At 40.0% G+C, this 19,033-nt stretch overlaps 1 protein-coding gene across 14 annotated transcripts in view; it reads right to left on the minus strand.

Annotated features, from left to right (window-relative positions):
• Positions 1-1,170: 1,170 nt before the first annotated feature.
• The window catches only part of IKZF1 (IKAROS family zinc finger 1), a 56,133-nt gene continuing 38,270 nt past the window's right edge, over positions 1,171-19,033 (minus strand). For 2 of the 14 annotated variants that reach the window (XM_009815192.2, XM_059836091.1), the window contains 5 exons: positions 18,728-18,988; positions 12,859-13,026; positions 10,740-10,865; positions 6,113-6,247; positions 1,171-1,877 (listed from right to left, as the gene is read on the minus strand). In XM_009815192.2, coding sequence (XP_009813494.1) covers positions 1,171-1,877; positions 6,113-6,247; positions 10,740-10,865; positions 12,859-13,026; positions 18,728-18,988 — 1,397 coding nt within the window. The remainder of the gene's footprint in view (positions 1,878-6,112; positions 6,248-10,739; positions 10,866-12,858; positions 13,027-18,727; positions 18,989-19,033) is intronic. The other 12 variants (XM_009815196.2, XM_009815194.2, XM_009815193.2 and 9 more) reach the window with 12 other exon arrangements.

Raw genomic sequence — 19,033 nt, forward strand, 5'->3', positions numbered from 1 at the left:
AGCCAGGGTTCTCAGCATCTTTGCGGGGCTTGGTCCCTCATTAAACAGCAAGTGCCAGAAAAAAGGAGAAGGCTACAAATTTCGACTGGCTGGTTTGTGCAACACTTACGAGTAGAGTCGCAAAAATCTACAAGAGGACATCTTCTGTGCAAGCAAAATGGAATTTTTTTTTCATATGTAAGAGAGGGACATTTGGATATTTTTCAGGCAGTTTAAAAAGATGAAAAATGTGCTTAAGGAAACTTTCCCCACACGTATTTCTAGCTAGTGCTTTTCTCAACTGTACATCATACATTTCTAAATAACTAAAACTCAAAAAAGAAAGAAAGAAAAATTAAATACATTGTAACTTGTTTATGCAGAGAGAGGAAGGGTTGCTTAACGAAAAGTGGGGGTTTATTGGATAGGGAGAGAAAACATTTCTTCAAAGAGCCAACAATACCCTTTTTCTATACATTAAATGCAATTCATACTTCACAGAGTATATTACAAGGGTGTTTCTTCTATCTTTCACATACCTGCTCGCCTGCCTACTGACACAAACAAGGCATGCCATGATGTCAATACCAGCAGCACCCTTGCAGGTGGAAACATTCTACTTTTTACTGCCAAAGCAACTCAGAACCCTGTGGCTGGGGGGTCCTGTCCCACCCCAGATGTCTGTGAATTCATCTGAGATGGGCCCCTCCATCTTTAGTTGAGTTTAATCTTCCCCAAAGAGTCAAATAATACCAGGAAGTCAAAAAACATACATGAGGTGTAAGAGCCCTACGCCCAGGGTGTTAAGAGAGAAAGCTTGGCCACTCCTGCCTGTTGCGTCCTCATCCGCGTGGTGCATCCTGGGCATGATTAACAGTTTTGGCAAGGGAGGTTTGCAAGAAGCATCAGTTAAGGGAAGGGCTTTCAGCTACGTGACTACAAAAGCTCCTACTTACATTACTAAAGGTTTTCGGTGATCAAACATTTTCAGTAAAAACTGTAGTACTCATTTTAGAAAACTGAGTTGCAATGCATGCTACCAAAAGGAAAAATCTTTTCTTGTGGGAGAAGATCGCTGAACTTTTGATTCTCTTGTTACTTTTACTGTCCAGCTGACTTGTGCTTTGTGGCTGTTGTGGCTCGTGCAGCTCCAGTAATGCAGCTGTTGAGGCTAGATCTGTGCTGGAGGTTTTAACTCATGTGGAAACGGTGCTCCCCTCGAGTTATGTGGGAAGAGAATTCGTACCTGTCCTGGCTATGGTAGCCACACATGTTGCATTCAAAAGGATCGCGGAACCCGTGGCAGCCCATATGGATCGTATACATCACGTGATCCAAGAAAAGGACTCGACAGTGTTCGCACTTGTAAACTTTCACTTGCTCCCCGTTGCTGCTGATCACTTTGAAAGCATCCTGGGAATTGTCAGTACCTGCCCTCAAGACATCATATTGCCTGTTTTCTTCTTTTATAGAGATGCCATTTCTTGCATGGGGACCTATGTGGTTTGTCAGGTAAATTAAACCACTGCGTTCCTCGTTATTGCTCTCTGTATCTGTTGAGTCTTGGCAGCTGTTGCTGGGAGAGGCATCTCGTTCAGAGGAGACAGATTTGGCTTTGGAAAGCAGCAACAAGTTTTCCACTGCACTGTCCTGAGCTGTATGGTTGGAGCGAGCCTGATTGTCCCCAAGAGGTTTGTGGAGCTGATACATGGGGCTGATGACGGGCACCACCTCAGAACCACCTGGTGGTGTCTGGACAAGGGGACGCAAGGACTCTGCCCCCAGGTAACTGATGGCGTTATTGATGGCCTGGTCTATAACGTGCGTCTGCATTATCTCATTCTCCTTCTCATAGTTGGTGGTGGCATCGTATGGAAGATCGGGCAGACATTTCTCACCTGCAGTGAAAAACAGTCAGGAGTTAGGGGTTGCTTTCTACATAATTAAGGAACTGAACATCATGGATTAATAAAACAGCAACATGGAAGAAAAGAGTTGACCAAATCCACCTCTGAAATTCACCTCAGGTAATCATAATTCTCTAATATAGCTGGCCAGAAAAATGGTTGATGTTTTTTTTTTTTTTAACCTGCAAAATAATTTGAGGTCTTTGGAAAAGCAAATGGATTAAAACAGATTCTGGAAATAATTATATGGGGACTCGTGGGAGCTACATATTGAGTGCTGCATCCTCTCTTTCTCCTTTCTAACTGGACTCCCTCATCTGCCTCCTACAGCGAGCTGAGGCACACCTTTTTGGTTATTGAAGACAGTGTACCAGCGCAGTTACAGTAAGCCTGGCCTTCATCCTTCAGAGCATGAAGCACATTATCAATATTTTTACCTAAAATATTACAATTTTGGACTGGAAATTGTTTGTTTTAGTTTTAGACCTTCAGTTTCTTACAAATAACCCACATCAGCAATGTGGTCATATGTCATTTCGGAAAAAAATCAACAAAAACTTAAATTTTCATATTGCCACCTCTGCCCCACACCTAGTGTTTTAATTAAGCCATGTTAGACACATTACCAGAAGCTACTCACGTTCCTAGAAATTTTATGTCAAAAAGTTATCATTTACAGGAGCAGCCAAGAACCATGGAAAAAAATTAAGTGCATTTGTAGTTGGAATATATTTTCCTATGAGGTAAAAAACTCTATATAGAGCAAGATTACTTTTTACTTGTAACTTTGACTCTGATTCGGGATGCCAAAAGTAAGGGGGAGACTTAATTTTTTTAAAATCAGACTGCACTAGTGTAGCTCTATCTGGATACCCTAGTATTGAATGCTGTGTTTCACTACAGTTTCTCAAAATTCCTGGACAGATATGTCTAAGCAAAACATAGAAGGTAAAAGTTAGGAGTGGGAGAAACTATTTAAAAGCACACATGCTGATTTTATCAACCTGAACAGTCTTCTCAAACAGTGTAAACCATCATTGTTATTATCAGGCTCCTAATATATTTGTGCAAATGCAAAGTCATAAAAAACTCCCACAGATTCCTAGGGACTACCAATAACACATTGTTTACTGTCCGGATGGATTTTCTAGCTCTGCAGATCTTGGGAAATTCATTGAAAGCCACAGACATCTCTCTGAGGTGCTGTCACCATTTCCTAATCAACATGACATTTGCTGGTAGGCCTCGGAAAGTCCTAATTTGTCTAAAAGAAATGCTAACAGGAGCATGGAAAATTTACCAGAAGATGTGCAAATTAATTTATCAACAATTTCCCACCCAGTTTCTACTCAAATTAACTATTCAAAGTCAGTGAAGAGCCCAGAAAACTTCTAGCATGACACTACTGCAACGATGGACTAAAGTGTAGAAAGCCCTGCTGTCTACATTTCCACAAGATATGGTTTCATACTAGTTTGTCCATGCTCTGCAAGCAGAGAAAGAAACACTCTGACTATTGCGTAAGTTCCTATAAGGGCTGTAGGGTACAGACACCTTCAACTGCGCTGCACAAGCTTCTGCTTCCTCTTGTTTCCTTTCCCTATTATTCTGCCAATTTGAGCACCCCTCTACTGGTATGCATTTTTTTTTCAGATTTACCCATTCTAATGCTATAGTTTTCAGGCAGAGTTTAAGGCTTAAGATTCCAAATAGGTGTTGTGAAAGCTTTTGAATAATATATAGAAAAACTGTCCTAATATGAACGTATACCCTTAACTCAAGGAGGAAAGAACAAGGTCAAAAGACTTTGTATTCCATGTGCACTGTATACCACTGAAAAGTTGGACTGGTCTTCGTTATACACAAAATTTTGGGCATCCAGTAGGCATGATTTTAATAGCTGTTTCTTGGGTAGTATTTGCTTTATGTAGCATACCCAGTTGGTAGGTGGACTGAGAGGATCAGGTGCTCATAAGAAAAATTTGTTTCCAAGGAGAACTGTCTGGAACAGACACAAACTTGAGGTAGGCAGGTATCATTTCTATATCTGGGCAATGCAGATAATACTTGCACTCATTAAAAATAATAGCTCATTTCTGTGGTTATTAGAGCATAAGTAAATTAAACTGCTAATGGTTTGATGCACTTCAAGCTTTGCGCTGCTCAGGGTTCTGCAGCAGGTACCTAAATAATAAAAATGCATTCACTGCATGTGGGCACTTTTTCCTTTTCTTTTTTTTTTTTTTTAAACCCCTCTCTTTGCTGCCTGTTGTTTTAACAAGATAAACATATGTCAACCTTGCCTGCAGTTCTCACTGTCTAGTTTGGATGGCCCAGTTCTGCTCTCGGGTCTGGGAGCTATTCCAGTCTGGAATAGATAGATAATTTTACAGATAACTGGCTTAATTTGGCGAACAATCTCACTTTTGAAAGGTAATGAATTTAGCCTTGAGAGCAACGAGCGAAGCAGCAGACAGTCTCTCCCTCATGCGAAGGATGCCATTTGCTCCTTCTCCCTGGAATTCAGCACGGGGATTGGGATGACACGGTAATGTACAGGAGCAATAAACATATTTTATTACCCAAAAGCTCTCCTGACCAGCTGGCCCAACCTTGTGTTAATCAGGAATTTACCTATTACATGAAGAAACAGGTGAACATTAGAAAGGAAAGGATTTGGGGGCATTTTCTTGTCAGAAAAGTTCATCCTTTTGAAGGTTAGCAAATTTCCATAAATATCTGCTGTCAGTAGGTTGTCTTCCTACACCGCACCCTGAATAACTAACTGACAGGAAACTCTGCCCTCCTAAAACTCATAGTTAAACTGGCTGTCTTTACTGTTTCTCAGGGTGACGAGAGAAAAGGAGAATGAAAAAGCTAATCCACACCCACAGACACATCGCATATAGGATATGTGCTAGTACCTTTTAAATTTTAACAATTCTGGTCTTCCTGGAGCTTTCATTAGTATTTTGCCTAATGCAATCAGTTACTAGAGTGTCTAAATGAATCAGGTTTGCCCCACATAGTTGATAGATTTTTGGTAACTACCTCTACTACAACTTTTGTCCTTTTATAACCATAAGCATTTCTTATCCTTGACTACGTCCTGGAATTGTTGCCTTTGGACTTGAAGACATTCTTGGACTTTCCTTTCAAACCTTTTATTGCACCTCCTGACGCAGCTGAGATTCCCCTTTCCTTGTCTCAGAAATACTAACTTTCCTTTCACCCTTGTGTCCTCATTGAAGAAGGTGTATTTGGAATTTCTGTCCCATAAACTGGTCTTTCTTTGCCTTGACTTTTCACTGAAGACCTTCTTAATGTGTGTTTTTTTCCAAAGACTTCAGTTTTTCTCTGATTGTCTCCTACAGACTAATATTATAAATGAACGTGCAGAGAATTATAAAAGAATCTAACTAGATGTGAGTATATGCTGTCCTCTGATCTCCCATGTTTCTACTCATTTAAGACTAACTCTACATAGCTGACAAAATATTGTCTGTGGGTCTCACTGTTACAGAACTGATTTAACCACTACTTGGTACAGGCTTACCAAACAGAACAATATAGGTGCAGCCTCCATTTTTTCATTGTTAAGACAAAAAAATGCCTACTAGGTGTAAATGGGCATCAAGTTTTGCATCATTTATAGAAGGTACCCAAAGATCTTTTCATTTAGGTATTATTCTCAGACCTATGTATATTTATTTTCATGATAATTTTGGGCTGTAGAAGTATACAGACTTTATGAAGGGGTGAAGAATATTATCTAGCCTATGCTCAACTATTCACAAATGGTTTCAGAAACACCAATATGCCCAGATCTGGATGTCATCCAAGAAATTAATAAAAATCACCCTGAAAGTGTGGTCAAATGTTTTTCCAATAGGAAAGTTCTCTTCCTGTCTTTAGGTTCTTAAGGCAATTTCAAGAGCCTGTCCAGATCTTGTAATGATCTGGTTCATAAGCATTAGAAAAAGACAGGAAAAAGACTTAAAATCATTCTCCAGATGTGGAAATTTATACATGCAGACATGTATGCTGGAGAAGTTTGGTTGTTTTTTTTTTCCCAAACACATCGCTGTATCTGCTTCTATAGAGATAGGTATTGCTAATTTAGTAAAACAAGTAAAATCGTAAAGCAAAAGTAAAAATCCTGTGAGATGGTTTTTGGGTTTGGTTTTGTTTTATTTTTTAGGAGACAGCAAACGTTTAACTCTTACCAACAAATTTCTGAGGCATAGAGCTCTTACGTTTGGCGACGTTACTTGCTAGTCTATCCAGCACGAGGGATCTTTCTGACCCTATCTTGCACAGGTCTTCAGCCATTTCACTCTGGTTAGTTTCCTCTTTTATGACTGAAATCAAATGACATCAGAAGGGTTAGGCATGCTTGTTCCATTTTAATGGAACTATTGTCTTCAGGTTATTGTTTCACAGCTAATGTCTTTTAGCTCCCAACCAGCTGGAAGGAGGAGCTCACCACTGCAGACACATGATGAATCTGACTCCTGGCAACAAAGTCCCTCACACTGATTAATCTATGTACATGTTCATGTTTCCCTCGTTTAGGATACAAAAATGAGATTGCAACTGCAAGGCGTCTGCCTGTTCGTAACATAATCACTCCACCCCTGTTCTACAGCCACTCTGCATTTCCATGAATAAATTACATCCTAACATTATACTGGACATGAAGCAGTTCATCCTTTCACCCTCCCGCTGTCACCCCCACACGTCCCTCTGCACTTCTCCCAGTGGAACCGCCTGTATGGTCATTGCTTCTTTAGCAGGAACAATGGACAAACTTCTCAACTCCAACAGTGGAAGATGTATTTGCAAGCTACACCAATCCTTCTCCGCTTTTTCCCTAGTAAATATTGCTATTCTTCCTTGACGCAATTTTAGACTTTAAATGACAATTTAACCTAAGTTGCTAAAGTTACTTTTGTAGTGGAGCACCGATTTCCAACACTCAAACATGTTTTCCAACTTCCTGCTGCTGCTGAGACACTGTAGGATTAGAAAGGAGCTTATCTCTGAGGCTCTAGGAAAGGGAGACTATTTCACTTTTACTACATTTCACTTCAGTACTTTCCTGCAGAAACAGAAGGGATGTATGAAAGTGCACTGTCAAAACAATGACTATGAGAAATGTATGGAAAGGTATTTCTGACTTCCAGCATGTAAAGGAAAGGTGATATGCAGTGAGTTCTCAGCACAAGTGGTTTTTGTTTTTTTTTTCCTTTTTTTTGGCAAGGAGGGTCAGAGACAGGAGAGAAAGGGGTTAATTTTACTTTTACCCGCTACTAGGATATGGATATTTTTCCTGAACTTGTGAGTTGCTATTAAAGGGAGAAGCAAAAGATGAGTTTTTAGACTTTGGTTCTGCAAGCTATTTCAATTAGTTGCACCACTCCACTACATTTTGCCTTCTGTGCCTGCTGAGAGTTTGTTTTATCATGGGATTTACTCCTTTTAGCTATGAGACAGGTTCACAGAACCCATTACTCTGGTACCTGGGTGTTTCTCAATAGTTGAGAACATGCCATTCCTATGCGATGTTATTTTGGCAATATACCACTGCTATAAAAGGATGATTGTGAAAGTTTCATTGTTCCTGAAAGATGCGAAATCAGGGTCTGGTGGACAACTGGAAAGAGCAGGTGAAGTGTCATAGACAGCAACAACCTGCAATACCGAGCAGAAGAGTACACAACTGTTTCTTGAGTCCCTGCTGCAGCAGCATATACTGCAGTGACAGTGACCGTGACAGTGATAGGGAGTCTCATGGAATTATGCCCCAGCCCCATAAGATGCTAAAGATTGTGACCAATGCAAGATATGAGCAGCATCTGGTCATGAAGATGCAGGATAGTAGAGGGCATTGATGGTATCTAGTCATCATCGAACAAGCACGCACTAGCAAGCATCTTGTGCTGGCTAAGGCTTCCAGATACCACTTTAGGAAGAGACTTAGAGAGAATGTTTTAAAGCAGCCCATTCAGCAGGGAAACAAAAGATTCGATTTTTAATTAAAAGTTGAAATGACCAAGAAATATCTGTTCAGGATATAACAACATTCCATTTCTAATCAATTCAAGAGAGGGTAAGTTATGTATTCAACTTTCAAACTTAATATTGCAACTTTTAAAACTGCTATAAAAAAACCCCTAAAACTGGCCAAATTGAATTAGGTACTAATTTCCAGCCTTTGCAACTGACACACCCCGAAATTTGCCACCAACCTGATAACTATTTTTCTGTAATATGGTGTCTGTGAACTGAAAAAAAAAGTTATTCTTCCAAATGAAAATCAACAACTGATGGAAGAAATTGTAATTGACCCTTTTTAAACTTCAGAAACTCTTTCTATTGTTATTTTATATAGGCCTGGTAAGACTTCAGCACACTTCCACTCAACTCAAATGCAAAACTCCAATTAATATCTCTAAGAGAAGAACTTCACATGGACAGTGAGATTCTAGTCCTCTAAAGTAAGAATTTTGCCATTAAATTCAGCAGGTTCCTAATTTCATGCTGAATCTCCTTCTCTTAAAGAAAGCAAACAAATACAATATAAAGACAATCTTTTGTTCCCCTCCTTACTCCTCTTTGCTGGATCTTTCCCTTATTTAAGTACTTTCCCAATTATATTTGTTAGATTTACAAGCTGATGGAAAGCTTTTACCAGTTTAGTTCCTTTCAACTGACATTTTTTCTATGTATACAGTACAAAGTATTTTAAAAATGCTACAAAAACCAATCCCACTGTAGCAGAATGTCAAATTAGATGTCCTAGCAGATTTTTGTACCAACATTTTGAGTGGGGGGAAAAAAAAAAGGGCCTGCATTATGACACTAATAGCTCCATATCACACCATGAAATATTATACGAACAGTGGTAGTATAACTACTTGCTTTTCTAGATATAATGTAGAATGCACTAAAAATCTGAGAAGGACACTCACTCATTTTCAACTGTTTCATTGTACATTTTCATCTCTGAGTTTATAAGATAAATAAATAATGTAAACATGGCAAAGTGGTACATTTGCAGTGAAGAAGAATAGATTGTTTAGAATGCAAAATACTAGGAAAAGTGCAGGAAAGTTTTCTTTTTAAAAATGTAAGGAATTGATTTATTAACTGAGTACTAAAATTTTTTATTTTAAGAGTGAATTTTTTGGCAGGATACAAGGTCTAAACCCCGAAGTAATTCCTTTATTTTTTTTTCTAATTTGCAAAAGCACTCCTATTATAACAAATACGGATTTATATGATACTTTTAGTATATGCAAGGAAGAAGTAATTCTTCCAAGCAGTCATGAATTCCCCATGTTTTCATCCCACTGAGATATTAGATATTCAGTCCTAAGCTAGTGTAAACTCTCCTGTCATGATTTGCTATAAACAAAGGTCCATTTCTGAAATTGTATTATTTCTTATTAAAGCTTATGATTCCTTATACCAGTTTCATCTGGATGTTTTTGCTTACTGAGACTTGTAGTGGTTCAGCTACTCATTCACACATTTTCATGTTCTGCGTGCAGGCATTCAAATCCATGTGCCAGACACGGAAAATTCAAATCCCAAGACAGAATATTTGCTTCTAAATCCTATCACCTCATTGAGGAATAAGTATTGCTGGCTACTGTATATTATGTTGAGCTTTTCTATTTATATATTCTTCAGCCTCTCAATAAAATTAGAAGGGGTGCTGCTCTAACATGCTGTCTACCAGAAGCATCTCAGCTGTATTCACTGCTATCATTATGTGCATATACTTTACATTATTTGATAGCATGTAAAAACATATTCAGGTTCTGTCCAGATATAAAATATTAAATGAGGCATCATTGCAAACAGGTCAGAGAGAACCTTCTATTTCTGTCATTTGACAAACCAAATAACACACTGACAGGATCAAAAAGGTATGAAAGAAATGTAACTTACTGCATGGGCTTAAACTCTACCACAGAAGCTGGATCTTATATTCTCTATCTAAAACTGCACATACATGCAATGGGATTTTGTATGGGTATTTACTGCGATCAATTCCATATAGATCTTTAGGAACTTTGTTAAAGAAAAATCCAAAGCCCAATATCTGCTTGCTGTATTTCTGGGCATAGCTTTAGATTTGATATTCTCCAAGAAATGGACTTTACGTTCATCATAAGACCGGTCTCTCAGAGGAGCACAACAGCTCCTCACCTCCCCGGAGTTTTAAAGGGGAGGTTCGGAAGAAGGCTGTCAACAAATGATTAGCCTTTCTGGACTGTCTCAGCCAAAATGGCTAAATTAAATGCCTCTGGCTTCATGTCCTCTTGCTTGGAAGAGTGAGATCAAAGACAGATGCCTCATCCTTGTTAGATGAGTTGGTCCCAGTGGTCAAGTAAGCCCCTTAAGCTGTGCCTGGGAAGGGCAGATGTGCAGTGTGGGAGATTCTGCAGCCCTACCTAGGATAGTGATATTAAGTCTTTATCAAGAATACAACCACAAGAGTACTGCGATATAGGACTCCAGGCAAAAGGGAAAGGTGGTGAGATGATGTAGTCATACTGTCTTGAGATGGTGAACTGAAATTTTCCAGGTCTTGCAGGTGTTTTGCTACATGCCTGAGTTTTACTTTGGCTTTTTGTTTGAGCTAAACAGAATTAGACAACAGCCAAGTATTTATCAAATATAGAATAAATCCATATGCAATATCATACATATGGGGCGGGGGGGGGGTGTGTGCCTCCCCAATGCAAAAGATGCCACAAATGGTACTACTGTTCCCTTTGCACTCCTTTGTCTGCATACATGACAGGACAGCGTTAATCCCCAAACGGACATGTTTATTACCTGAATAAAGGCTGCTTGAGATATTCATGGTTTGCAGGTAGTTATGACAGCGTTCTTTATGTTCTTCCAAAGAGCTGCGCTGCTTATAGCTGCGACCACAGTATCCACACTTATGGGGTTTGCCAACTGGAGGAAACACAATTAATTGAGAGATTCAGATGAGGTATTCAACAGCATATTAATAATGGTAAGAACAACAGGAAAAAAGCCTACCCCAAAAATAAACCCATTCTCTGGTGAACTGAAAAAAGATTTTGTGAATTTAAAAAAAAAAAAGAAAACTAATGGAAAACTAGTTGTATATCTTTACATCAACAGTCCAATTCTGTGGGTGCTGCAAGCTCATTTCAGATGATTCACATCAGATAAAGACTGCGACATTAAATCTTCAAAAATGGCATCTACACAAGTTAGAAACTGAAACACCTTCAAAGGTCTGAGCATAGTTCCTTTAGCGCCTAGCTCCCACAAAGACTGCCAACAGGGGAACTGGTGGTGTAGGTAGACACCTGCCCACGGCTGGATGTCTGTTCTGATGTAACCAGAACCAGTTCTTTTAGGACAATGTTAGATTTCTAATGTTTTCTTGCTCTCTGCTTCTGGAAATTCAAGAGAAATGGCATGACAAATTTTTTTTTCTATATTACACCAATGCAGATGTAGGCAGTCCCAGGCATTTCACAGTAACAATACAGTTTCATGGACTTCTGGACCTGAATTTTCTATCTTAGCATGACAAGACTGTCACCTTATATGTCATTTCACAATTTTAGGTGGCTACACAGCTTAGCTTTTGAATTTTGTTTACAAATTCTCAGGTGAAAATCAGACTCAGACATCCAACTTGTTTTATAAACTATTGATGTCAATTTGCCAATTGCAGGAACTAATCAAACCATGCAGTTTAGGCGTTGTCTCTTTAGCTACAGAATCCTCAGAGTTTGCCAAGAATGTCTAGGTGTAATTTCATGTGTATATGAAAAATTATATTTAAAACTGTGCAGCCATGAAGATCAGTCACAGTAAGGGAGAGGGAGGCAAAATAGTATTTTAAAGACGTGTTTTCCTGAATTGGCCAGGACCGAACAGGAGAAGTAGAAATTATTTTGGACATCTGGGACCAACACTAGGGATCTTATTATTTAATGCATGTGCTAGAGAAGAATTTCCTTAGTTTTGTGCAACACAAAAATATCACTTTGAGAGCGCCCCTTCTGCTACCTAGAACTTGGTCCCAAAGCCAACTTACGCAAGTAAAGTTATGAGTGTAAGTTCCAGCAATGTGTTTTGGAGGTCTCCTATCCAAATAACAATTTGCATTTCCAGCTTAGCTTGCGAAAATAGATGAGACAACACTCTGCTTTTAGAGGAACTTTAAAGGTGCTAAATTGGTTTTGCTTCACAGAAGGTATGCGAGTATGGCTTCTGTCAAACAATGAGAGGTTTGTGGTAAAGGAAAAATGCAGCTATTCAAAAATATTTATTCAGATTTCCATATTACTGTTGAGACAAAACACTGAAATACTCCATCAGAGTCCTCTTTTTTGGAAGATTATTATCTTTCTCCCACCCTCTCCCTCCTCCCCACCTTTTCTCTTTCAAAGTACTTGTACTAACAAGGTGCAACAAATAACTGCTGCTAAATGCTGTAGGTGGTATTCACTCCTTAGGGTGAGAATGACTACCAGACTGGAGGTTTTTGAGACTTCGTGACTTAAAACCTACCGTGTTTAGATCTTATATTATCTCCATGTGTGGATAAATGACATCCAAACCCTAAAATATTAATCAGCTTTAATTCATGTTCATAGTTCCATGAAATGGATTACTCACATGAGGCTTGTAAGATGAAACCCCCAATACAGAAACTTTTAATCAGCCAAAAAGTATGGGAAAAAAACCGAGTTCTTCTGGTGAAGGATCATGAGTGTGAGATGAGTTTAGTCATCTCTTTGCTGCTAAAACACTGCGGCCAGCTCACAGCTTGGTTAACCCCAACATGGGGCTACTCGCCTCCCCAGGGTGAGAAGACCTCTCAGGCTTGGTGGCCACGAATGCCCCCGTCTCCTCAACGGGTGCGGTGATGAGCGCCCCTGGACGGTCCCGCACCTTCACTTACCTGAATGAGTCCTCAGGTGTCCCGTGAGGGCATCCCTGCGACGGCAGGCATAGTTACACAGGTGACACTTGAAGGGCTTTTCACCTGAGTGCAACTTTATGTGGCGCAGAAGGTTTCCCTTCTGTGTAAAGGAGGCTCCGCACTGATTGCACTGGAAAGGGCGTTCTCCTATGGGGAGAAGGAGAAAATATGTGAGAACAAAAAATCTTACGTGGTAACAAGAGAAAGATTTCAGTGAGAAAGTTGTTTTCTCACTGCTGATCTGTGACTTCCACCGGCTGCAGGTTTGATATAACATGAGGCTTTCAGACTAAACCTGCCAGTTTCTTAATGCTTCACTGGCTGGGTCAATTTGATCTGAAAATCTAATTTTTTTTTTCTAAATCAGAATGGCACATCACAATGCAAATTCAAACTCATTTAAATAAAGTGACTGCAACATTTTGTGTTGAAGAGCCACTCTTCCTGATCAGCAGTTTTGGAATAAACCAATATCCAATTTTGCATGTTGTGGCATTTGGTGGGGTTTTTAATGTGGCTTTTTTCAAAGGGTCTTTAAAATATGCCACTGAAGCAGCAAAATAAAAAGGAAACTCATTAAAAATGCATTTCAGGATCACAAGTTCATTTCAGCGTTACATTCTTATATTTAAATGAAAGGCACTTCATTATAACAGTTATAATAACTTCTTTTCATTTACATTTTCCCTGTATTTTCCCTTTCAATTTCTTCTCCATTACCTGTCTGTCCCTAAGCAGCCAAATCAGGAAAGAGACAGAGAAAGAGAGAGAAAGAGAGAGACTAAAATCACATAAGTTAAGACAGTGCAAAGGAAGCCCTTTACTTCCATGCTGAAGTCCCAATGCTTCTCTAGGTAAGATATGAATAGAGGAGCTGCACAAATGGGCTCTGCTAGTCTACACTTTGGATGGACACAGGATAAAACTTGAAGAGACACAGTGGTGATTTGTCTAAACTGGTGCCTATTATCAGGGAAGCGAATCAACTAGCCTTTGCAAAAATTAATATGGCTGTGGTTTGCTTTTTAGTGCTGTTTAAAATGAATACGCTCATTTATTCACTTAGCTTTTTTTTTTAAATTTAAGATAGATGAGGCCTTTTCTTAAGTCAGTGGGAAATAAAATATGTTTCCAGTTGTATCAGACAGGAGTAAAGAAAAATTTATACATGAGAGCATTCCATCAGCAGGAACCACTCCTGCATGCCTGTTTCCCCTTAGCACTCGACTAAGTCAAACCAGCCTTTGAAACTCATTTGCTGAATTCTGTTTCTCTTAGGCATAAATGTAATTTGCTATAGTAATTATAATGCATTGACAATATTAGAAACAGCTCAGAGATGACCTGTTCTTAGTTTTGATTTTCTTTATATAACAATAATACTGAATTTAAAATTTCAGTGCTGAAGCTAAAATAGAAAAAAAAAAAAGTTAAACAATTTCTTTCTTCTCCTTATTTAACCATCATGTATTATTTTGCACATCTAGGACCAACTTGTATGTTCATAAGTGCGCACATATGTGCAGCATGATCATTTTTGACTTTTGGGTAGTGCAGTAGAACGGCTGAAAGTCAATTAGACAGCAGCACAGTCCCAACCCCAAAATGTGCAAAATCTACCATCAGGGCTGGCAACTTTAGCATTCAGCAAACAGTAAAATGAGTCTACTTTATGGCAAGACATTTCCATTGGTCAAACAGCTTCAAGCAGCTCAGTGTAGTGCCTGCCAAGCCAAACGAGCTCACTTTCTTTGTCCATCAAGTAACTGTATTCATCTAAACTATATCCGCAACTGGTTCAACCGGGGTGGCCCACAAAAATGCCAGCATTAGCCTTACAGGATTTTGCAACGTACTTCATAAGCCATGCACAGTAGTTATTAGGGGAAAAAGAAAACGGGTAAGAGTCTGTCTGCTTTACCTCTTAATCTTTGGGGCAGTTACTCAGCGTGGAAGGTATTTTTCAGAAATGGACTGAAACAGTAATGAAGAAGTCAGTTTGTCATGGGGGACACAAATTCAGAAGAAATGGTTAATTCTGACTAAACAGATTTTCTAGCATTCATTTCTGTTATTCTTACTCAGAGGAGCGTAAGAGGAGAAAACGAGGATCATAAAAGTACTCCAGGAATGAAATGTAAAGCAAAGTAAGAATGAAATGTATCTTCAGCCTACAGCTCTCACAATTACAGGGTGAAATCTTGCACTGGGTGGAGGAGACAGACAGATGGAGCATTTCAGATGAAACTGCTGCATACCAAATATTTCTACAAAACTTCCAGTGGTATCAAATGTCAAGGAACCTGCACTCATGTTGCTGTACAAGGAAAACGACACCACCAATGAAAAGCCCTGAAACTATGTGTAGCTTGCCCGGCCCTTGGCTGTCCATGCTGCAACTACCAGGGTGGGGAACGCCTGCCTTGTGACTCCAGCAAAGCTCACAGCCCTGCTAGGATGGAGATGGTCGCTGATGGAAGGTTACTGGGTATGGCGCTGCCCCCCAAAAATGGGGAAGGGACAGGACGGAAAGAAAAAATACATAATGCATCTTTTGTTTAAACAGTCAGCTTTGTGTGTTATTTTCTCGCCAGTTCTTAACAGCACATGCCTATCCTGGGCGGATTTCACCGCACAGTGTGTAGCTATGGACGAGTATGTGCCCAGGAGCAAAAACTGCAATGGGACCCTGAATTGAATCAACCACCATTGAAGTGATTTGCAAGCCTTAGTGGGAGCATGGGCCCTGGACTGCTTCTTCAGTGAAGAATATTCGTCATCTTAATTGAAATCCTTCTCATTTCTTAAACAATATAATGACAAAATCACCTAATACTTAGACACGTGCATAGCTCTCTTTCTTATCTTCTTTTTAATGCTCATTCTTCAATGGGCTTTAGTTTTCTAAATAAATTGGAGAGATTCAGACACAACTAACAAGATGTAAGTGAACTAACTGGTGACTTAAGTTAAAGGAGTGAACATATAAGGAGGGAATATATATACCTATGCGCACACACATATATGCGCACATATATACATCTGCACACATGCACACACGTATGTGCACACTGAGCAAGTGAAGCCTGAATCTATACCCTGAGGTCTCTGCACCAGGGAGCAGGAGGGGGGTTCTCTCTCCTTTCTAGATCTCCTTTTTCCTAAACACCAAGCAAGACAGCAGCGATCTGGAGAAAATCAACGTACTGAAAGCCTGGGGGAAGAAGAGTGAGGAGAGTCAGGCAGCTGTGAATGGGATTCGCTCCGCAGATGGGAGTAACAGGTAAGGCGCTAGGAAGCAGTCAGTGCTGTACAGCTGCTTGCAGACAGGAGGGGGCAGAAATATCAGGTGCTGCTCTGCATATCTGCACTTGGCAGGTGTATTCATTAAAAGTAATTATGCCTTTTATCAGGGCAGGCAGTCATTTTATTTTGGCACTTTAGTGTGCTAGAGTTTTGTTCACTTATCAAATATTTATTTAAGGAAACCTCACTTCATATGCAGGTTTTACATGAATTAGCAGCAAAGTAATTCATTTGCGAGTCGTACTCCTTCACCGGGCATGTATTGAAATGCGCTCCGATGTAGTCAGTTAAATGTCTGTAATAGTATATCCCATTTCTACTTTAATTTTCACAGTGCAGCTGAAAGGAAAAGCAGTCACCACTGTTTCCCCATGACGTCCCTTTAATTTAAACTACCAGCTCCGAGCCTCCACTCCCTTGTCAGCCCCCAAAAAACTGCCTGAGCTCACCCGAAGAGGCTTCTCAGGAGAGGAGCTGAGGGCGAGGCGGGAGGGAAAGCAAAGGCTTTTGTTCCATGGAAGGACTCAGGGGGTGAAGTACAGCTTGTGGGGTGCTTTCACTGTAGGTTTTAACCTGATTAAAAAGAGGGTCCCGCTGGCAAGGGGAGGGCTCTGCAAAGGGCGCAGTCTCGGAGTGACAGCCCGTGCGTGGTAGTGCCCCGAGCACCCTTGGTGGGCACGAGTCCCTCTGCCAGGCAGGGAGTTCGGGCAGATGGAGGTCTGTGCCAGGGAAACCAGTGAGGCGGCCCCCGGGGATGCTGACACAGGGAACGGGCAGCCAAGCTCATCCTCTGGAGACTCAGCCTGCCAGGTACCAACCTGTGCACTAAAACAAAGGCAGCTCTGCCCACCGCCTCCCTAAAATCAGGTGTGTCCCCACACAGGCCATTCAGCCCTGGTGCAAACACTGCCTCTGACCCTCAGGGACCTGAAACAGCTCCTCCACAGCAGCAACAGCGTGCTTTTAATAAAACAGCAGCCTCCTTAAACAAGCACAAAGACTTGTACTTCTAAATGCCTTTTAATTGCAACACTTTATTGCAACTACTCCAGCACCCTCTTCAAGCCCATGGGTCTGTTTAAAAGGCCTCATGTCCAAGTCATTTTCCATGTACATTTTATCAACTTTTAAAGGATCACATTAATATTCAATTAAAAAAAAAAAAAAAGGGAAACAATCAACCAACAAGCACTTTATTATATCTAGGAAGTAGACTGCAGCCTCTCTTCTGAGAACTAGTTGTGGCTTTTCCAATACAGATAATTATCTGCTCTTCCCTGACAGAGGGATTTATCACATTGAATTGAAGAGTACTTTGAAGTAGCAATGTAACAGCACTGCTAACTATCACCAGCATTGCTTCTGAACGTGGCTAACCCACGTTACACTAACAGATCACACCCTTCCAGAGCTTGAACAGCCATAGTTACAATGACAGACATTAGCACTGGGGGAGATGGACGACACTCAGGGTCTTTTCATGGATCCTGTCCATTAAACTCTGAAAACACTTCGCTAATCTCACTCCTTAGTAATTCTGGGGAAATCATTTAAGCATGACTGGGGGGGATATGGAGAACGAAAGTATCTGTGTGTTCACTAGCATGACTATTCCAGTGGAATCTAACCATTGGACAGGTTGTTCTTACCTTAAAAATATTTTAAAATGCCCTCTCATTTGAATATTCATGCAAAAATGCCAAATTATTTATTTATTTATTTTCAAAGTAACTTGTGTAGCACAACAGTACAGTTCAGTTCTTCTCCTTTGACTATGGATGACCTTAGAGTTTAGATTGGAAGCCTGATTTTTAGACAGCTTATATCAGGTAAGATGAGACTCACCCTGATCTTTACTTCTTCATTTGTTTCAGCCTCTTCATTTTTTGCACTCTTTGAGACTATTTAGAATTAGAAAATTGAGGCAAGAAGATTGACAGCACTGTATAATGAAAAGCCATCCCTATGGAGCACAACATTTTTACATGTCTTTTTCAGTATCCCAGTGGAAACCCTTTAGTCCAGATTTGACCAGTGACAATACTTTTTTTACTTCATGAAACATTTGACATAAAATTAACCCCTTTTTTACTAAGACTGCCCGTACAGTTCCCTTAACATTTATTTTGCCAATCACTTTCATAATCATTGATCCATAATGAACTTTGTTGCATTGTTGGAAACATTAGAACTGGGTTGATTTCAGAGTTAGCCACAAATGGGTTTTTGTTCAGCAGTTCTTAGAAATTTCTTAGAAAGTAAACAAGACTTCTTTACTTTTTTTAAAAAATTTGAATTTTTCATGTAGCTTCAAACCAAACAAAATGCACAATTTCTAGCCCAATAGATGGACTTGATCAAGAAGAAATCTCAATTCCTGTGCTGTCTGAAATGGCGTAACAAAATAACCGAGTTCCAAATGCCCACCGATGCTGCATTACCTTACAAGAGGAAATATGTGCATGATACAGAACGTAAGTCTTAGTTCCTAATATGTGGCCAGTTCTTGTCAACTAAAGGAAAAAACTATGGCAGGCCTTACCAGTGTGGCTTCGTTTGTGAACCATGAGCACATTGGGACCGATGCAAATTATCCCACAGATATCACATTTTAGCTTTCCGTTAGGAAGTCGAATGCCTCCAACTCCTGACATAGCCTTGCTGCCTGGGCCATTGTGTGAGCCATTCATTTTCTCTCCCGAGGTATCAAGCATTCGTAAATCCTCCGCACATTCTTCCCCATTCATTTCACAGGCACGCCCATTCTCTTCATCACTCTGAGTTTCTATTTTAATATTACCGGCTGAAAAAAACAATACAGGATGCCACTCAGTTTTGTTACAGAATA

This window comes from Gavia stellata, chromosome 3 (genome assembly GCF_030936135.1).
Source record: "Gavia stellata isolate bGavSte3 chromosome 3, bGavSte3.hap2, whole genome shotgun sequence".
NCBI lineage: Eukaryota > Metazoa > Chordata > Aves > Gaviiformes > Gaviidae > Gavia > Gavia stellata.